General features: G+C 43.7%; 1 protein-coding gene across 1 annotated transcript in view; it reads left to right on the top strand.

Moving 5' to 3' along the window:
- podxl (podocalyxin-like) overlaps window positions 1–21784 on the top strand; it is a 155861-nt gene extending 134077 nt beyond the window's left edge. Inside the window, exons 6-8 of the mRNA XM_048554169.2 lie at window positions 3910–3965; window positions 8790–8960; window positions 13693–21784. Coding sequence (XP_048410126.1) covers window positions 3910–3965; window positions 8790–8960; window positions 13693–13887 — 422 coding nt within the window. The 3' untranslated portion in view covers window positions 13888–21784. The remainder of the gene's footprint in view (window positions 1–3909; window positions 3966–8789; window positions 8961–13692) is intronic.
- Window positions 21785–22001: the final 217 nt, after the last annotated feature.

The following is a 22001-nucleotide window of genomic DNA, read 5'->3' as shown; positions in this document are numbered from 1 at the left end:
TTTGACCAAGCTCTAAGTGATATTCTTTTTTCTTGAATCGGTGTTAAATTTTGCTATTAGTATGAAGTTTAGTGTTGCCAGGATTACTCTGTAGTCTCCAAATCAATGCAAACAGCCTGGGTGGAAACTCACAGTGGAGTGGAACGAAGAAGTACACACTTTTAAAAATGTTCTTTTGAACACTTTGGTTCATTCATTTCCAAAGATTGGATATGGTGACAAATGTTGTTTGGCTGGTAATGAAGAATCATATAATCAGCTGATAATGAGTTTTTCTTATCCCTGATTGGTTTAAAGAGGGCAGTTCAGCTTGAGGATGGACAACAAGGAGAATCAGTTGGGGTTGGGGGAAGGGGCAGATAGCTATCATGTGATGAAATCTTCAGGATTCGTGTTAAATGTCTCATGGACACTACGGCAGTGTAGCTTTAAGAGACATGCTCATGATAATATCTGTATATCACAGCATCTGATCTGAGGGTGTGAAGGTCTCAGTCTCCAGTTTAACTGGGGCCACTTGGAGTTAGACACATTGGTGAAAACATACTACTCTTAATAGCCGAATACCTTAATATTAACCCAGTCTGGAAGGGTTATCACACCACTATTAATCCAGACCCAGGTAATGATCTGGGAATCTGAGCTTGAATCCAATAAAAAACCTGGAATTGAGAGTCTGATATTGACTGTGAAATCATCGCTAATTGTCAAGAAAAACTCATCAGGTTCACTAATTCTCACCGAGGGAAGAAAACCTCTCATCGTTACCTGGTCTGGCCTACATGTGATTCAGACTCATAGCAACCCTGGGAGAGTTATGGGTGGGCAATAAATGCTGGTTGAACTATTGCAGCCCACTTCCTGCGAATAACCTAAAAAAATACTCAATGCCTGTGACTGAAATATTTGTAAATATCAGGAGCTGTAATAAATATTGGTTGAATTATCCAGTACCATGTTACCTGCATTGTGAAGAAGCAGTGCTCCGAAAGCTTGTGATTTTAAATAAACCTGTTGGACTATAACCTGGCGCCTTGTGACTTCTGACTTGGTATTGAAAGATTCAACAGATGCATGTTGCAGCTTCCGCTATGTAAATATAATACAGTCAAAGAAATTGTAATGTCTTGATAAAACCAAAAGAACTGCGGATGATGTAAATCAGGAACAAAAACAAAGTTGCTGGAAAAGCTCAGCAGGTCTGGTAGCATCTGTGGAGGAGAGAACAGAGTTTTGAGAAGATTTGTAGCTCAGGTTGAGGTTCTGGATGTGAGTTTGCTTGCTGAGCTGGAAGGTTCATTTTCAGACGTTTCCTCACCGTTCTAGGTAACATCATCAGTGGGCCTCCGGTGAAGTGCTGGTGTTATGTCCCGCTTTCTATTTATGTGTTTAGGTTTCCTTGGGTTGGTGATGTCATTTCCTGTTCTTTTTCTCAGAGGGTGGTAGATGGGCTCCAAATCAATGTGTTTGTTGATGGAGTTCCGGTTGGAATCCCATGCTTCTAGGAATTCTCGTGCATGTCTTTGTTTGGCTTGTCCAAGGATGGATGTGTTGTCCCAATCAAAGTGGTGTCCTTCCTCATCTGTGTGTAAGGATACGAGTGATAGTGGGTCATGTTGTTTTGTGGCTAGTTGATGTTCATGTATCCTGGTGGCTAGCTTTCTGCCAGTTTGTCCAATGTAGTGTTTGTCACAGTTTTTGCAAGGTATTTTGTAGATGACGTTCATTTTGCTTGTTGTCTGTATCGGGTCTTTTAAGTTCATTAGCTGCTGTTTTAGTGTGTTGGTGGGTTTGTGGGCTACCCTGATGCCAAGAGGTCCGAGTAGTCTGGCAGTCATTTCGGAAATGTCTTTGATGTAGGGGCGAGTGGTTATGGTTTCTGGGCCCGTTGTGTCTGTCTGTTTGTTTGGGTTTGTTGCTGAGAAAATCGGCGGACTGTGTTCATAGGGTACCCATTCTTTTTGAATACGCTGTATAGGTGATTTTCTTCTGCTCTTCGTAGTTCCTCTGTGCTGCAGTGTGTGGTGGCTCATTGAAATAATGTTCTAAAGCAGTTCTAATACAGAAGAAAACAGAGTTAACGTTTCAGGTCCGGTGACCCTTCCTCAGAACTGATGGTGGCTAGTTTACATGCAGAAAATAGGGAGGTGGGTTGGGTAGGGAGTAAACGATAGGATATGGCCCAAAGAGAGAGAAAGGCAGTTGGACAGACAAAGGAGTTGCTCACGATCAGGCTGGGAGGATGAGTAGTGATTAATTGGGACTGTTAGTGATAACAACAGGGGTGTGTAGTGGCAGGCTACATGATATCAAGGCCTGGTGTGTAGAGTGAGGTGGGGTGGGAACTGGGATGGGGAAGAATTTAAGCCCGAAAATTATTGAACTCAGAGTTCAGTCCGGAGGGCTGTAGGGTCCCCAAGCAGAAAATGAGGTGTTGTTCCTCCAGCTTGCATTGGGCTCCGCTGGAACGCCGTAGCAAGTCGGAGACAGAGATGTTGGCCAGGGAGCAAGGTGGTGCATTTAAGTGGCAGGCAACAGGTAGTTCAGGGTCTTTTTTGCAAGCAGAAGGTAGATGTCCTGCGAAGTGGTTGCCAAATCTACACTTCGTTTCCCCAGTGTAGAGGAGACCACACTGTGAGCAGCGAATGCAGTAGACTAGATACTTGGAAGTGCACGTGAAGTGTTCCTTCATGTGGAAGGTATGTTTGGGACATTGGATACTGGGTAGGGAGGAGAAAAATGCACAGGTGTTGCACCTTCACCGGTTACAGGGTTTCCACCACCTCCAGCAGGATGCCACCACCAGACACATATTCCCCTCCCCTCCCTTGTCCATCCTCCGCAGGGACCGTTTCCTCCAGGACATTCCGGTCCACACTTCTTTCACCCCCAGCATATCCCCACAGCACCTTCCCCTGTAACCAGCGAAGGTGCAACACCTGCGCATTTATCTCCTCCCTCCCAGTATCCCAGGGCCCAAACATACCTTCCAGGTGAAGCAACACTTCACCTGCGCTTCCCAGAATCTAGTCGACTGCATTCGCTGCTCACCATGTGGTCTCCTCTACACTGGAGAAATGAAGCGCAGACTTGGTGAGCGCTTCGTAGAACATCTACGTTCTGCTCGCAAAAATGACCCTGAACTACCTGTTGCCTGCCACTTCAATGCACCACCCTGCTCCCTGGCCAATATCTCTGTCTCTGGTCTGCTACAGTGTTCTAGCGAAGCCCAACGCAAGCTGGAGGAACAACAACTCATTTTTCACTTGGGGACCCTGCAGCCCTCTGGATTCAATATTGAGTTCAATTATTTTAGGGCCTAAATTCTGCCATGTCCCAGCCCCCCACCCCACACACCAGGCCTTGTTACCACATAGCCTGCACACCCCCTGCTGTTAGTCACTAACAGTCCCCATTAACAACTGTTCACCCTCCCAGCCTGATCGTTAGCAACTCCTTTGTCTGTCCAACTGTCTCTCTCTCTCTCTTTGAGCTCTATCCTATTGTTTACTTCCTATCCCACCCACCTCCCTATTGTCTGCATATAAACTGACGCTTTCCCAGCCACCATCAGTTCTGAGGAAGGGTCACCAGACCCAAAACCTTAATTCTGTTTTCTCCTCCACAGATGCTGCCAGATCCGCTGCGTTTTTCCAACAACATTGTTTTTGTAGTAATGTCTTGAAATGTTTTACTTTGTCAAAGGCATTATAATCAATACAGGGTCACTGTTGTAAACTGACTGGGAAAAGATCGGTTTAGAAATCGATTCTACCTGAATCGACTGAGCATGAAGAGAGCGTAGAAGTTCCTCAGTGCATAACCCTTGATCACACTGAATTCTGAACCTCACCACAATCAAGATCATAGCTGTTGTTAATCTCTAAAATGTTGTCCTTTCCTTCACAGTGAATACAAATGACATCAAAAATGTTCTGAGTGAAACAAAGAACGAACTGAAAGAGGTAATTTTCAGTATTAGTACATCTCCTATTTCTTTGCAATGTGCAATGTTTAGACTGATTACCTTAATAAAACAGAAAAGTAGACAGTGGAAAATCAAAGGTGAAGGAAAAGTTGTTAATTAATTACATTCCTTCCAGGATTGCCTCATCACTCTCGGATATATTCCACCTCACTATTTTAATGGTCGCAGCTTTTAAAAGCGTTGCACCTTTTCCCTTTAAAGGATAGAAATCTGTTTCAGATATGTATCCCCAATTCTCTCTGTGCGTTTTGATAACATGTTGTTGGACATACCACAGGTCCATACACAATCATCACAGCCTTGCAGTCTAGCTTCAGTCTGCAGCTTGCTATCTGTCATCATGGATTGATGAATATCATTTGTCATACATGTGTGGTTGTTGTCTGGCATGACATATTCATTCTGTATGATGCATGGTTGATGAAATGCAATTTGGATAGATTGTCTGTTTCTTCACAGGACTTGACCATTGCTGACTATCGTGTCATATGACCTAGGCTGGATGAAATAACATAGCTCCCATCCAGGTACCCATGTGTTGGTGTGAAAATCTCAGATTCCTACGTTTTATCCTGATCCAAGTTGGCATAAACTGCTTGATGTTTCCCTCTTCATTCCAATGATGTGTTTATGTCCATGTGTTTGGGTGATGAGAGTATGGAAGGGAATCTGTCACCCAAACACAAGAGCTACTAGTGAAGGCAAACCTGGACAAGTAACACATAGATTTAACATAGCAATCCAAAAAAAAGTTGGAAAAACACTGTAGCTTTAATGATTGTAAATTTTACAGTATGAACAATGCATTATGAGACCATTCAATGGAGAGTAGTGAAGAGAAAAGATGGTATGTTGAACACACCATTTCCTGCATGTCTTTGTAGGGTGCACCAGTGTCAGGCATAATTTGTTGAGGAACACCAAGTATACTGGAATATGGCAGTCAAGGGGCAAACAACATTTTTTTATTATTCACTCATGGAATATGGGTGGCACTGGGCTGAGCCAGCATTTCTTGCCCATCCCTAGTTGCCCTTGAGAAGGTGGGGGTTAGCTGCCTTCTTGAAATGCTACTGTCCTCCTGCTGTAGGTTGACTTTTGGTCATGCACTGGTGATATCTTGAATTTGTCGTCCTAAAGAAAATTTAGTGAAACAGTCACTCATCCACTCTAAAAAAGCAATATGGGGAGAGATGATGAAATACAAGGGTAAGCTAGCTCATAACGTAAAAGAAGATTGCAAGATTTCTTTTTTAGATACGTGAAAGTTAAGAGTGGGCATTGTAGCGCTGGAAAATGGAGTTGGAGAAGTAGTGATGGGGGCCAAAGAAATGGCGGAGGAACTGAATAGGTACTTTTCATCAGTCTTCACTGTGGCAGCATACCAGAACTACGAGAGTCGGGGGACAGATGTGAATGGACTGGAGAAGGTGCTAGGGGAAGCTGAAAGATGAAAAGGTGGATGAATCACCTGGCCAAGATGAACCACATCCCAGATTTCTGAAGGAGATAGCTGAGGAGATTGTAGAGACGTTGGTGGTGATCTTCCAGGAATCACTAGAGTTAAGGAGAGTCCCGGAGTTCTGGAAAACAGCTAATTTAACACCCCTGTTTAAGGAGAGCGCGAGAGAGAGAGAGAGAAAAAAGACAGGAAACTATGGCCAATTAGCCAGACCTTGGTCATTGGTAAGATTTTCAGTCCATTATTAAGGATGAGATTGCAGAGTACTTGGTAAATGCATGATAAAATAGGACTGAGTCAGCACAGCATCATCAAAGGGAGGTCATGCCTGACAAATCTGTTAGAATCCTCTGAGGAAGTGACAAGCAAGTTAGACAAAGGAAAAGCGGTGGACATGATCTGTTTGGATTTCCAGAAAGACTTTGGTGGGGGTGTTGCATAGGAGGCTGCAAAATAAGATAAGAGCCCACACTGTTAGGGCAAGGTAGTGGCATGGATAAAGGATTAGCTGACTGACAGAGGCAGAAAGTGAGGATAAAGGGGTCTTTATCAGGATGGCAGCCGGTGACAAGTGGAGTTCTGCGTGTCTCCTTGAAATACATGAAATACATTAACAATCTGGAAAAAGGAAGTGCGGGCATTGTTACAAAGTTTGCAGGTAGAGAAACAGTTAGTTCTGAGGAAGTGTGGAGGCTGCAGAAGAATTTGGAGAGGCTTGGATAATGAGCAAAGAAGTGCCAGATGAATCACAGTGCGGGTAAGTGTGAGCTTGAGTTTCGTAGGAAGAATAGAGGCATAGATTATTTTCTAAATGGAGAAAGATTTCGTAAAGCTGAAGCACAATAGGACTTAGGAGTCCTAGTTCAGCATTCTTGAGGTGAACATGCAGGCTCGGTTGGCAGTTAGGAAGGCAAATGCAACGTCAGTATTCATTTTGAGCGGACTAGAATACAAATGTAGGAATGTAGGGCTGAGGCTGTATAATGGTCTGGTCAGTTTCAGGAAAGGTATGCTGATGTCGGACTGGATCCAGAGGAGGTTTACAAGAATGACCCCAGGGATGAAGGGTTTGTGAAATGAGGAGCGCTCAGGGACGCTGGGTCCGTACTCGATGGAGTTTAGAAGGATGACAATGGGATCTGATTAAAACTTACAGAATACTGAGGGGGCCTGGCTGGAGTGGACATTGGAGAAGATGTTTCCACTAGTAGGAGAGACTGGGCCCCGAGGGCACAGCCTCAGGGTGAAGGGACAGCCCTTTAGAACTGAGACAAGGAGGAATTTTTTCAGCTGGAGACTGGTGAATCTGCAGAACTCATTGTCGTAGAGGGCTGTTTAGGCCAAGTCATTGAGTTTATTTAAGACAGAGATAGCTAGGTTCTTGATTAGCGATAGGATCAAGGGCTATGGGAAGGCAGGAGAATGGGGTTGAAAAACATATAAGCTGTAAGCAAATGGTGGAGCCGATCTGATGGGCTGAATGGCCTAATCCATATTTGACATTTTAATTGCTGTGGCATAAAAGCCGGTGGCATTTGGATGGCTGCCAAACCATTGCTTCCCTTGTGACCTGTGGATGAGGGGGAGCAGGATCATCCCTTCCACTCTCAGAAGGGAGCATGTACTTCCTACTTCCCTGTCTCATTACCATGGTATCCCATTTTCCTGCAGCATTATCACTTCCATGCAGTTCTTTTATGATGATATCACTGCCATTGTCTACATCACTAGTTCAAAATAAGTGGTTTCAAAATCTGGGCCACAGACTGTGTAAAAGCCTCTCCATTACTTACAATACTTAACAGAGGCTCTTCCCTTCTTCAACTTTGTATCATTTCTAGTGCCACATTTGATAGAAAACTCTTAACCTCACTCGCCTCATGTCAAAACCAAACTAGCCTCCATTGACATACACAGTCTACAGCGTGCAGATACCTGCAGCCCCTTTCCACACTCTGCACCACGTGTGCAATCCATTCTTGACCTCTCCGATTCAGAAAACAAGAAACTCGGCCTGTCCTGGAATGTTGCTGAAAGGAAACTCACGTCAGAAGAGGAGTATTTGGCCGACCTGGCATTGGCTGATATATGTTGAAGGAGAGTCTTTCAAATTCGTTGAGCACTTCTTAAAACCACCTTCCCCAAATGGACACCAATGATGAAGAAGAGATCCAACCCTGGATCAACTGCACTCACCTTCTGTAAACTAGGGCAGTAAGTCTTTGATAACAAAGACCTCTGAAAAGTTCTTTGTCAGACCATTGGTTGTCAGGACACTCCTGCACGGTAATAACAGCGGGATTGTGTAGTGGGAACACATAACAGCACGAGAGAAATTCCACCAGCAATGCACCTGCCACATTCTGTGGATACATTGGGAGGATGGTCAGAAAGATGCCAGCATCCTTCTCATAGCCTCTAACAGCATCCGGTCAAAACGCCTCAAAAATCAACTTCATTGGTTTGGACAGTCTGAATGGCCGAAAACTATCTTTCCCATCAAGACCTGTCTTCTCAATTTTCAAATGGTCAGCAATCCAGGAGAGGACCATGAAAATTCTTTAACATCAACCCTGAAAGCTCTCCTTGAAGCTTAGCAGCAGTGATGTTTGTGACAGGGAGGGGATTGCCAGCAATCGAGAAAATGGTGGCAACTCAGCCATCAAGTTTCATTACAAACAGTGACGGAGGGGGCAAGGAAAAGAAAGCAAACGCTCCCTCACCCTCCCCAGAATCCCAATACGTGAAGGAACATCCTGCCCTGTGTATTCAGAGCTCTGTGGGTTGAGCATCAGCCTGCGCAGTCACAGCCGTCAGGAACTGTCATCCTCAAAACGAGATGAGCTTCTGTCATCACTCCTGCCCACCACATTAAAAGGAGAGCTCTACCCCTTGTCAGAGGTAGTGGGAACTGCCAATTCTGGAGAAACTGAGATGACAAGATGTGGAGCTGGATGAACACAGCAGGCCAGGCAGGATCAGAGAAGCAGGAAAGCTGACATTTCAGGTCTGGACCCACTCTGAAGAAGGGTCCAGACCTGAAACGTCAGCCTTCCTGCTCCTCTGACAGTGCCCGGCCTGCTGTGTTCATCCAGCTCCACACCGTGTTATCTCCACCTCCTTGTTCTTTCCCATCACAATTTTGCCAACTCTGCTTAAAAATCCATCGCATCTCTTCCACTGCTGATGGACCTGAAACATTTTGCTTTCTGCATTCGCTTCAGTGACTTAAACCAGAAGAATGGTTGGGGAATACTTTCCAAGCCTTGGTGTAACTTTTTCTTTTGTTTGGTTGAATTGTCAGTGGTACTTACTGTTCCCCTCTCTGTTTTTATGAAGCTGGGCATTCAGTTCTCTGCTAACCAAGAGCACAGAAATGAACTGCAAACACCATCTGAGCTCAAGAAGCGCATTGCCATGGTCGTGACTGGCTCACTGCTGCTGCTTATCTTCCTATCTGCCATCGTGTACAGGTGTTCGCAACGCAAGTCACAGAAAAAGAAGGACCAAGTAAGTGTTCACAAAACATCCTGTGAAGGGTGCCAGCAACAAACAGCGTAGAGTTTAGTTTTTAAAAAAAAATTAAAGTTATTTGACCGTCAATTATCCCCCAAGGCGAGGCAACAAGTACTTGATTTTTATACTTGCATGGCACGTTTGGGTTCATCCCTAATCACGCTGGAGGTAACGCTTTTATGAGCCTCTTACTCTACAAAGAGAGCAATGTTTTCAATGTTATCACAGAATAATACGTGGAAGCAGGCCATTTGGCCCATCGAGTCCACGTCAACCCTCCAAACAACATCCCTTCTATGTCCTCCCCCTCCATTCCCTGCGGCCAATCCACCTACACTGCATCTCCTCGGACTGTGGGGACGAAACCGGAGCACCCGTAGGGAACCCACACAGACACGGGGAGAATGTGCAAACTCCACACAGTTGCCCCAGGGTAGAATTGAACCCGAGTCCTTGGTGCTGTGAGGCAACAGTGCTAACCACTGAGCCACCAGGCTACTCATTCCAGAGCAACAATTTCTCCAGCGCTTTGTTTTTGGTTCAGAATTTCCACCAATATTGTAGCAGTCCTCAGAGTATTAGGAAGGGAGTTCCAATATTTTGACCCAGTGAGGGTGAATAGACGCATTAGAGACCAAAGAGGCAACCTGTACATGAAGTGAACAGACATGGGTAAGGTCTTAAATCAATACTTCTCACCTGTATTTTCACAAAAGAGAAAGACAAAAGAGGAGTTGGAGGTGGAACATGCTCAGATTATTCAGGAGGGAGTATCAGATGTTTTAAAACATGCACAAAGGTACATAAATCCCAGTGTGTCCCAGGCTGCAATGTGAGGCCAGGGAGGAAAGTGCTAGTGTTGGGATCTTTGTTGTTTATGTGCATTAATGTCTTGGATATGAACGTAGAAAGTATGATCAGTAAGTTTGTAGATGACACAAAAATTGGCATTGTTGTTGATAGCCTGAGACCATTCTCCTCACTACAGTCCGAGATTGGGCAAAGCAATGGTAGTAGATGAGCTTTAGTCCAGATGAGTGCGAGGCAATGCATTTTGGGAGGTCTGAGAAAGGAAGGATGTACACAATAAATGGTAGGTTCCGAAGGAGTACTGAGGAACAAAGGGACCTTGGTATACAAATCCACAGACACTTGAAGGTGCAACACAGTTGGACACAGTGGTGAAGGCATACGGGATGCTTACCTTCATTAGCAAGGGTGCGGTATGTAGGAGCAAGGAAGTCTTGGACGTCTGTATTCTCTGCAGTTGAGGAAAAACAGATGGCTGAACTGAAACATACAAGATCCTGAAGGGATTCGACCAGGAGGATTTGGGAAGCATGATTCCTCTTGTATGAGAATAGGATGAACAAAAGGAGGCCATTCAGCCCTTTTTGAGCTTGCTCTGCCATATATTATGATCATGGCTGAGCATCCAACTCAATAGCATGTTCCCACTACTCTAGAACAGAGGGTCATAGTTTAAAACTAGGGGAGCACCCAACTTAAACCAAGATGAGGAAATCTTTCTGTCTCAGAGCATTGAGAGACTTTGAAATTCCCTTTCTCAAAAGGCGTTGGATATAAAATCTTTAAATATTTTTAAAGAAGAGTTAGATTCTTGATGACCAAGAGGATGAAAGATTATTGAGAGGGATTATACACTAGTGTAGAGTTGAGGTTAAAATCAGATCAGCCATGATCTTTATTGAATCAGAGCGCAGGCTCAGTAGGCCAAGTGGCCCATTCTCATCCCTTGTTTGTGTATTCACATTTATATCCTCAACAATCCAACCATCTCCCTTTTGACTTTCAGCACCCTTACAGTTACTGAATCCTCAATCCATTAATATACTGTGCTTTAGCTTTAACCAGAAACTGAACTGGACCACCCATATAAAATCTGTGGCTATAACAGCAGGTCAGAAGCTAGGAATCCTGCAGAGAGTAACTCACCTCTCAACTCCCTAAAGCCTGTCCACCATCGACAAGGCTGAAGTCAGGAGTATGGCAGTGTATGCTCCATCTGTCTAGATGGGTGCAGCTCCAGTGCTGACGACGCACTGTACAATTTCACCATTCCCATTAGACATCATCTTCCAAAGTTGTGACCACTACCACCAAGATGGACAAGGGCACAGGAACACCACTGGCTGCAAGCTCCACTCCAAGGTACACACCGTCCTGACTTGGAAATGTACCGCCGTTCCTTCAGTGTCACTGGGTCAAAGTCCTCGAACTCATTTCTTAACTGCGGTCCACACCAAATGGTCTGCAACAGTTCTTGAAGATGGCTTAGTCCCACATTCTCCTTAGCAATTAGGGATGGGTAACAGGTGCTGGCCTGGCCAGTGATAGCTATGTGCTGCCAGACAAATCAGAAACAGAATGTCTCCCCTTCGGGACCCAATTCAACTCAAATAGAAACATTAACTTTGTTTCTCTCTCCCCACATGCTGCCTGACCTGCTGAGCTTTTCCAGCATCTATATTGCTTTTATTTTCATGGCGAGAGGCTTCTATGAATGGAAACACATAGACTAATGCCTCCTTTGCGTTCTCTCCGTCTCTCTCTCTCTCTCTCTCATAGCACTGCCAGTAAAATAATGCCTCAGATTTATATATTGCCTTTCATAACTGCAGAATGTCCCAATCTACTTTACTGCTAATGAAGTGTTTTGGACCTGTTATTGTTATAACTTAGGAAAGGGAACAGCCACAAACTACAATAGGACGATGAGGAGAATCAGTTTTTGATCCATAAAGACCAAATCCACAGAACAGCAGAGAAAGGAAATTAATTCAACTAAATTCTCACGCTACCACTGCCTGAGCAACTAGTAACAAATCTGGCTTCGAACAATAAATACTATTCCTTGAGAAAACTCCTCAGAGCAAGCACCAGCATCTTCTGAATGAGACTGGGCCATTGAGCGATTACATATCAACATTGTGACAGAGGGGAAGAGAGACTGTTTTGATGACAGTGTCCACCTTTGTGCCTGCCTCAGCACATTTCCTCTGAAACCTTATTCAGGCCGTGATTGCCTCCAGACGTGACTGGGCTCCCACACGGCATAGTAACTCAGTGGTTAACACTGCTGCCTCGCAGCGCCAGGGACCCGGGCTCGATTCCACCCTCAGGCAGCTATCTGTGTGGAGTTTGCACATTCTCCCTGTGTCTGCGTGGGTTTCCTCCCACAATCTAAAGATGTGCAGGGTAGGGGGATCAGCCATGCTAAATTGCCCATAGTGTTCAGGGCTGTGAGAATTAGGTGGATTACTATGATGGGTCTGGGTGGGTGCTCCAAGGGTCACTGTAGACTTGTTGGGACAAAGGGCCTGGTTCCACACTGCAGGGAATCTATGATTCTACCTGAATAAACTTCAAACCGTCCAAAACTGCAGAGTGCAGAAAAAACCTGCGCTCGATCCTGCTCACCCATCACATTTGCATTTATTGGTATATGTTGCCTTCTAGAACATAGAGCACAGAAGAATACAGCGCAGAACAGGCCCTTTGGCCCTCGGTGTTGTGCTGACCTGTGAACTAATCTAAGCCCCTCCCCCTACACCATCCCATCATTCTCCATATGCTTATCCAAGGACTGTTCAAATGCCCCTAATGTGGCCGAGTTAACTACATTGGCAGGCAGGGCGTTCCACACCCTTACCACTCTCTGAGTAAAGAACCTGCCTCTGACATCTGTCTTAAATCTGTCACCCCTCAATTTGTAGCTATGCCCCCCTGTACAAGCTGAAGAAATCATCCTCGGAAAAAGACTCTCACTGTCCACCCTATGAAATGCTCTGGTTAAACAATGCCTCGACTTTAAGATTCTCATCCACCTTTTCAAATCCAAATGGGGCCTGACTCCTGTCTTATCTTTACAATCATCTCCAGCCTTCAGATCTTTCAATTCCTTGAATTCAAGCAGCTTCAGGATGCCTGAGTTTAATTGGTAAACTGTTGGCAGCAGTGCCTTTATCTGACTAGGCCCTAAACTTGGAAGATTTCTGCTAAATTTTCTCTGTATCGTCACCTTGCTCACCTTTTGGATGTTTTAACCTACCTCTTTGGCCAATCATTAGGTCATCTGCTGTAATATCTCCTAAGATGGTTTATTTTTTGCAATATCTAGGTTTGCAATTCTCCTGTGACGCATATTTAAATAAAGCATTGGTGCTATATGAATACAAGTTGTTATTGCAAAAGTTCAGAGATGGCTCCCTCTGCTGCTCTTGCCTTGGGTCTGCACACCTTATTTCCAGAAACAGAGGGAAGCTATTGCAAGCTCTGAGCAGCAGATGGGGATCTTGCACTTGTTGAATCCTGAACTGCTCATTACCTGGGAAACCAGGAGACCTGCATTCTCATAGCACTGTTCACCACATCAGGCCATTCCGCAGGGGGTTTTGCAGCGGGTGAGACTCCCCTTTTAAAGCAGCAGTCCCCCACTGTAATATGGGAAAGAGAGGTAGTCAATGTTAGCGCAACAAGATCCCACAAGCTGTGTTCAATAATTGACCCCAAAGCCCTGCTTCTTAAATCCAAAGGGTGCGTATTCTGGCAGACATCGCTAGATCGTGAGCTGTAGTCAGAACTTTAACACAGCATTCTGTCACCACCCCTCCATGCACACTGCATGCAGATGAAACCAATCCTGGTGGAGATTGAAAGCTCCAGTAAAACCTCTTCTGTTATTGTTTCACTGTTCCTTCTGCAGTACCTGACCGAGGAGATTCAGCCTGTGGACAACGGTTGCCACGATAACTTGGCCATGGATATCACCGAGAGTGAGCCAGAGATGCAGGAGAAGCCCAGTTCAAAGGTCAACATGCAGGACAACATGGACAATTGGATTGTTCCCATGGACAGCCTGACTAAGGATGAGCTGGAGGAGGAGGACACTCACTTATAAAGCAGCTGAAGCGTAATGCGACTGCTCCCTACAGCCCCACTGCACTCCTATATGATTGCTTCAATATATAGAGATCTATACTGCCAACAGAACCGAACTCAAACTTTTTCACCCCAGCATCAACTTCCTGAACACCATTTTTTAAAAAAATATATAGGGTTGGTTTTATTTGGGAAATCAGATGTTCCAGGATTTATGGAGGTCTGTTACAAACATAACTAACTTTACTAGTAATCTCAAAACTCGGATTCATGCTCCGAAGACACGTGTTCAAATCCTGCCGGAGGATGTTAAATTTGAATATCAAGTTTATAAAGTAATCTGGAGCAAAATGTTTAAGTCATAAATGGTAGCCTTAAAATTACGGATTGGTACAAAACCCCTGTCTGGTTCACCAATGCCCTTTGTAGAAAGAAATCCACCGTCTTTATCCGGTCTGTCCTCGAGGTGACTCCAGACTGACATCACTGTGGTCGATTCTCAAATGTCCCCCTGAAATAGCCCAAGAATACTGTTTAGTTCCAGTCCAATTAGGAATAGGCAATAAATGTTGGCCATGCCAGTGATACTTACATCCCATGAAGGATGTAAGAAACAGAATGCACTCTCTCATCATTTTTAAAAACAAAAGTGCTAAGGGCTGAGACAGTCAAATTGAACAAATTATTCCAAGGGAGAATATTTCCAGCAAATTCATTACATGTACCACCAGATGTCTAATGGGACTCTGCAAATTGCAGGTCATTGGCGTGAGCAAAATGTCAGGGGCATTCGTAAATAGTGATGTTTTTTCCCCCAATCAACATTTTCTTTGAACACTTTTGTTTAGTACTTATAGAACTCTCTGATAGGACATTGCGATCCCTCTTGTTGTGAACTAAGAGAATGTTGGGCCTGGCCGAGCAGATTACCGATGTCGTTATTGTCAAAACTCCACCGTGGGCAATAAAATAAACCAAAGAACTGCAGATGCTGGAGATCTGAAACAAAAACCGCATGTGAAACTCAACAGGTTGTGGGGAGAAAGGAGAATTACAGCTTTGAGTCCAGTCACTTCTTCAGAGTCAGGAAGGAGACTTCCTGTTGAAGAGTCACCTGACTTGAAACATTAACTCTGCTTTCTCCCTTCACGTGCTGCCAGACCTGCTGAGTTTCTCCAGCAGTTTGTTGTTGTCGACCTTGGCTATTAGTGCTTCAGGGATCGTGACTACAAATTTTCAGCATATGACCCCACTTTGGGAAGCCCCATGAAAGGAAATCAAAGACTTGTTTCAGTGACGGCCAGAAATTAGACAAACAGGTGATGCTCACTTCGCAAGGGAACCTCTGGAAGAGTGAAAATGTTGTGTGACCAGTGCTGGAAAAGTAAGGTGCAAGGAAACGGATCTTTATGGGTCATGCAATGAACTGCCCACCATTGTGCGAATCAGGGTTGGCAACTTTGAAAAAAAGAAACACATTGAAAGCAAGCTTCCAATTGCCGTACATCACTAGTCAGGGACAGAGTCAACGCGCTGATATTGAAAAGGATCACAAAAAGTGAAAACAAACCAAACGTTCAATCGCTCTTTTCCAGAACACACCCACTATCCAATCAGCTACCAGAACACCACACTGATCCAATTGCTTTGGAGAATGCCACGCCACCCAATCAGCTCATTGCACTGCTCAGTCACATTGCAGAACATCACACCAGTACAATCATTCCCTTCCAGAACACCTTACCTGTCCACTTGTCTGATTCCACAAAACCTCCTGGATGCAATCATCTTCCGGAACACCGCACTGGCCCAATTATCTTCTAGATCCAATCATGACAAAAACTGGAAATAGTTAAAACCAGATTCTCCTGTTGCAGTCATAATTTTATCAGACAAAATACCTGAGCCCTCACTGAAGGCGTATTACAGCACTGAAACTACTGTCTAACATAATAATCCTAGTGCTGAGGAGACAAATCAGATTGTTATTATGTACTTAGAACACTAGATGTTTTTGTACAGTGGGGGGTCTGGAATGATTAGCAATAGTAGGAACTGCAGATGCTGGAGTCTGAGATAACAGGGTGTAGAGCTGGATGAACACAGCAGGCCAAGCAGCATCAGAGGAGCAGGAAAGCTGCCGTTTCAGGTCAAGACCCTACTTCAGAAAAGATTGTTTGATTGTGAAGCTCTACATTTAAACAAAAAGAGATGGATATCTTTTGACACCTCAGTAGCTATACTGGATTAATTGACTGGGAACATTTCCAGTCCCTAGAGGATTAAGCTGCTAAGACCTATAATTTTTCTAAAATTTTCCATCGATTATGTGAATTTGAAGTTTTTCTGTGAATGTTGGATGCATAACACTCAACCTCGGTGTAAGTAGCTAATCACATGACTGGGATAGAATGAATGAACCTTCAGCTGGGTTTGAGCTTTACATTCCCCTGGCCTTTAGTATGCTTCATCATTGATAAGTGCTGCTGAGTTATATATCATCATTGCTGGCCTCCTGCTTATACTGAGCTTCTAACCTCTCAGAGTACCATCGCTCCACAAATTAGAATTCTTGTCTGATTTCTAAACATTTTAAAACAATCATTTAGATTTTTTTTAAAAAACTGACCCATTGGGGAAGGTGACTTTGGGCTCAATCTGGTCTCTCTCCTCAGAGACAACAAGTGGAGAGTTCAAGCCTCACTTGCAGGTCTGGAACAGCTGTCTCTTCAGTGAAGGACTGAGAGGGTGACAACATTGCCAAGCTATCCAGAAGGAAGATTTACAATTTACATAGTACCTTACCTGGCCGCTCTGCAGCCCAAAGTGTTTTAAAGCCTATGTTGAAATGCAGCTGTTGTAGTACCGCTATCAATTTGCTCATGCCTGATTCTTACAAATGGTGAAATAACGGACCACCTAATCTCGTTTTGTGATGCTGACTGAGGGCTTCTTTCATGTAGTGTTGTGGGATTGTGATACATCCATCTGAAAGAGGAGACAAGGCACCTTCATTTAACATCTCACCTGAAAAAGACACCTTCAACAGGTCAGCAGTCCCTCCATACTACAGTGGACTGTCCATTTAGAGTTTAGCAAAGTCTTCTCTCTACTTAAATCTAAAGCTACTGACTGAGAGATGAAAACGGTACCCAGTCCATTATCTGTAGAGAAGGCAGCTGCCAGCGTTCTTCCCTCAACAGCTTCATTCAACTCCTGGGGTTCCACAGAACTCAAACTGTCCTCTTGCGCGACAGCAGTAATTGTTCACTGCAATTCACTCCACCTTCAACATTTGAGACAGTTCCAGAGACACACTAATTCCATGACTTGAAGATCCTTTTTTTAATCTTTAAAGTAGTTACTGATCGAGGCTTACAGACCACTGCACATGTCTGATTAAGTTTATAGTATATTGTAATGGGCCAATAGAAACAAAATCCAGGGCATTTTAAATTGCGCTGCACAAAGAGTGGTTATGGTAAATGCACGAAACAGTCCATATGTAGCAGCTGGTTCGGACAGTAAACCGTTTCCTTTGGAGGCAGCAAGAACTTCAGATGCTGGAGTCAGTCAATACAGCGTGGAGCTGGAGGAACACAGCAGGTCAGGCAGCATCAGGGGAGCTGTAGTGTCGATGCTTCAAGTCGTGATCTTTCATCAGGACTGAAAGTTTTCTTTTATTCATCATTAAATAAGCTAATCCCAAACTTCAGTACCCATCGGGGCACTCAGCAGAGACATCAAACTGTTAAGTCATTGACTTAATTTCCATTACTGATCTTAGTCAATAAATTAATCATTGCTACTCCACAGATGATTGTTTGTTTAATAAGCCAGGCTGTGTCTATTTCCCTGATGACTCAAACAGAAATTGCTGGGAAAACTCAGCAGGTCTGGCAGCATCTGTGGCAAGTTAATGTTTCAGGTCCAGTGACCCTTCTTCAGTTGGTGTGTGTACTGCTCCACAGCCAATTGATTTGTACAGGCAGTACAATTGGATGAGGTTAGAAGAGTAGTAGTAGCGAAGACAGGAGGCAAAAAGCAGTCAGTGTTACTACTGTGAACCGTTTCCCAGAACGTGTGAATGTGTTAATGACAAGGATCAGATCAGGTTTGTCTGTGATGCCTATTTTAGCTGAATAGTCTATCAGTGATCTCGAAGAATGGCCAGAGGACAGCAAACCACGCTCCTGGAGGCGTGATCTGAGCAAGGATGAAGGGCAGACATGGGAAACATAAAGTACAAATGAACTGTAATTAGTACATCTGAGTAGGCAGTCCTGAATAATGCAATCAACTTTCAAACTATTAAACAATGTCAATGCAATGAGTCTGTTTTCACAAAAGGGTATAATGTTAGAAAATGACTTCTGTACATGTTATCAGTAGTTGTGTAAACAAATAAATGCAGCAGCTAATAAAAGAATCCTTAAATTCCTTTATAGTAAAAAGGAAGTAAATAAATGAGACAAACTGCTAGATGTTCTTAGTCTCAGTTCATAACAGGACTTGGCTCCACTTGAGCAGAAAGTGAAATACATGAAATGAGGACACTGAATAAGAAACTGAGAATGTGTCGAGAACTTGCAGCAAGTTGGGAGTTTAAATTCTTTAATTGTCACTTTAACTGTTCCAAAAATGCAGATGACTGTGTCTCCCACTCTGTGCTGCCCATCTCTGGGGGCTCTATAATCAAAAAATAACAGTCTGTGAACAAAAGGGAAAGAGAAAGGCGATATTAAATTTGCTTGTCTGTCATTTCTATCATCTCGCTCTGGCTTTTTCTTAAAAAGAAAGACCTGAGGAATTTTCTGCCCACGTAACCCGGATAACATCCCACTGGGAGCCACCCTTTGTACAGTGTGGGTGGTATTAATGATTTAGTTTAATGCTAAGTCTATTACGGATACAGGATCGGGTTGGAGCCTAGTCCCAGGACTGGGAATGAAAAGTGTTTCAGAATGCAAAGATGGCAAAGGGAGAGTGGGTTTGTGAAGATGGACATAGTACCTTTTCAAAGATACCTGCAATCATTCTGCATTTCAATCTTTAGCAAAGAAGCATAGGATAGTGGGACAGTGAGGGGGGAGTCTGGTGGGTGGAAGAGTTGGATTATACAAAAGGGATTGAACGGTCATCAGAGTGTCATACAGCATGGAAATAATCCAACTCGTCCATGCTGACCAAGTTTCTGAAACTAAACAAGTCCCACCTGCCAGCGTTTGGCCCATATCCATCTCAACCCTTCCTAGTCACGTACCTGTCCAAGTGTCTTTTAAATGTTGTAACTGTAGCTATTACTTCCTCAAGCTGTTCATTCCACATACAAACCACCCTTTGCGTGAAAACATTGCCTGTCAGCTCAATTTTAAATTATTCTCCTTTCATCTTAAAAATATATGTCTCCTAATTTCAAACACCCCCCCTCCACCCTATGGAAAAACACCTGCACTATTCACTTTATCTGTGCCCTTCATGATTTTATAAACCTCTATAAAGGTCAACCCTCAGCCTCCTATGTTCCAGTGAAAAAGTCCCAACTATTCAGCCTCTCCTTATAACTCAAACTCGTGAGTCCCAGCAAAACACTCAAATTTTTTCCAAACCCATTTCAATTTAACAATATCCTTGCTTTAGCAGGTCGATTGGAACTGTGCACATTACTGAAAAATAAGGTCTTACTAACATCCAGTACTACCCCAAACGTGCTGCTCCAACTCGTTCTCAGTGGTCTGAGCAGGGGCAAGTGTGTTACAGCGCCCAGTTAAGCACCTGTGTGTGACACAAACTATATTAAGTTCTCCCCTTGTTTGTTTTACCAAAATGCAATACCTCGCACGTATCCAAATTATACTCTATTTGCCATTCATCAGGTCTGACTGATCATGATCCCTTTCTAATCTTAGATACAACCTTCACTGTCAAATGCACCATCAAATTCAGGCTGTGAAGGAGTAAGGGGTATCTGAGGGAGGGTTGAAATACATAGGGATAAGAGCCCTCAGTGAAGACAGCAGGATATTTTAGTGATCTGGATTGCGTGACAGGTAGTGAGAGATTAAGCGGGTGAGGTTGGGGTAATGAAGGGTTTTTAAGAGTCGCTAAGAGGGATGAGGTAGTGGACACTTCTGTATTTAGTCTCTCAGGAACCAATAGAGAGAAATGATAGGGAGTCCTAGAAATTCCTTAGCATTGCGATACTGAAATTTTATCTTGCAGGCCAGTAATCCAGGATAAAGTCTGATCAAACCTCAGTAACACCTCCCTTTCTAACTGCAGCATAATTTGAAATCAGGCCATGATTCTAAGTGCACAAGTTAAACCCAGAAATATATTAACCTTACAGGAGATTTAAGGAAAATTATAACAAGATAGCACACAGGCCATTTCAGCCCACAGCTCTGTTTAACGTCTGACATGTGCATGAGCAAGTTATTCCAATCGCATTTCCCTGCTTCTTTCCAAATCAGTTATTCAGCTCTGTAACCCATTCTTTAACATTAACGTGATGCCTGTTCAATCCCTCACTTTTCTTGTGCATTCGAAGTCTCACCATGTTACTTTTCTTTCAGAAATATATAAACACGTAAAGCACTGAATCAGTTTGCAACTAGGGTCAAAAGATGATCTACATGCAGTCATTCAAACTGATCACAGAGAGGACCATTTACAACCCTTGGTATAACCAGGTTCGATTCTTAACGTTCCTCGACAAATCAATTTCAGTTATTAGTCGAGGTTATATTGTATTTTGAATCCAGTTGCAACTGTGAATCCATGTTTTAGGTTCCACTAGTTTAGTTCACTTAAATCTCTAACATTTTAATCTTTCATATTTTATTGCATAAATCATCTCCTGGTCTTGGTTTATCAGAACTAGAAATGCTATGCATTATATCAGTTACAATCGATTTCTATCTAGCTGCAGGACTTGTCTCTCAACAATCTTGCATTCTGATAGTGCCCATGATTTGTTCCTGTGGAGTAAAGTTTGCACGGACCATTCACAGCTGGCTTCACTGCAGCCAGTTTTCCCCAAACTCCAATTCAGTGCCATTTCTCTTTCACTTGCACCCAACAAAGACAGCAGTATCAGGATTCAGAATCAACTAACTGGCAAATTAAATGACCATTATTGAAATATAAACTCTGAACATAACCATCCAGTGGAATTATTGACTTTTTTTTGTTACTTCCAGTGGTGGACAGTAGGGCTAAATCTGTCTTTATTTTTCCATTTCTCACAATGGCACAGCTGGATCAGTTCTCCATGCAAAGATCAGAGGTTTCAGGCAAGTCCAAATAGCCGTTTCCTAGAACATTCAAATGACCTTGCCCACGGAATGTGCCTGTGAACCACCAATTAAGGGTTACATGGTTATGCCAAAACTGGAAAATTCACAACTATTATTAAAAATGGAAGTAATGAATGATTTTTTTGCATAAATCATCTCCCAGTTGATCATCAGATCTAGAAATGTTAGCATAGTGACCCTGATATTTTGCTTCTCTCTCAACTGAAACAAGAACAATCAATCCATCTCAGCAGATAGCAAAGTTTGGAGCTGGATGAACAGAGCAGGCCAAGCAGCATCTCAGGAGCACAAAAGCTGACATTTCAGGCCTAGACCCTTCATCAGAGCGCTCAATCCATCTTCCTCTTTCCATTACAACTCCAGACCAATACTGATATGTCCAGACTGATCCCTCACCAAGGGACGGTGCAGACTACCGAGTTTGGCAAATTACTCTAAACATAATTGTGTGAGAGAGATAATGGGAACTGCAGATGCTGGAGAATCCAAGATAACAAAGTGTGGGGCTGGATGAACACAGCAGGCCAAGCAGCATCTTAGGAGCACAAAAACTGACGTTTCAGGCCTAGACCCTTCATCAGAAAAGGGGGATGGGTAGAGGATTCTGAAACAAATAAATAGGGGGAGGGGAGGAGGCAGACCAAAGATGGGTAGAGATGAAGATAGGTGGAGAGGAGAGTATAGGTTGGGGGTGGGGGGGGGGGGGGAGAAGAGAGATAGGTCAGTCCGGGGAGGACAGACAGGTCAAGGGGATGGGATGAGGTTGGTAGGTGGGAAATGGAGGTGCGGTTTGAGGTGCAAGGAGGGGATAGGC

The sequence above is a fragment of the Stegostoma tigrinum genome, chromosome 25 (genome assembly GCF_030684315.1).
Source record: "Stegostoma tigrinum isolate sSteTig4 chromosome 25, sSteTig4.hap1, whole genome shotgun sequence".
Lineage (NCBI taxonomy): Eukaryota > Metazoa > Chordata > Chondrichthyes > Orectolobiformes > Stegostomatidae > Stegostoma > Stegostoma tigrinum.
Note: the sequence above shows the minus strand (reverse complement) of the source record. Positions and strands in the feature narration are given on the sequence as shown.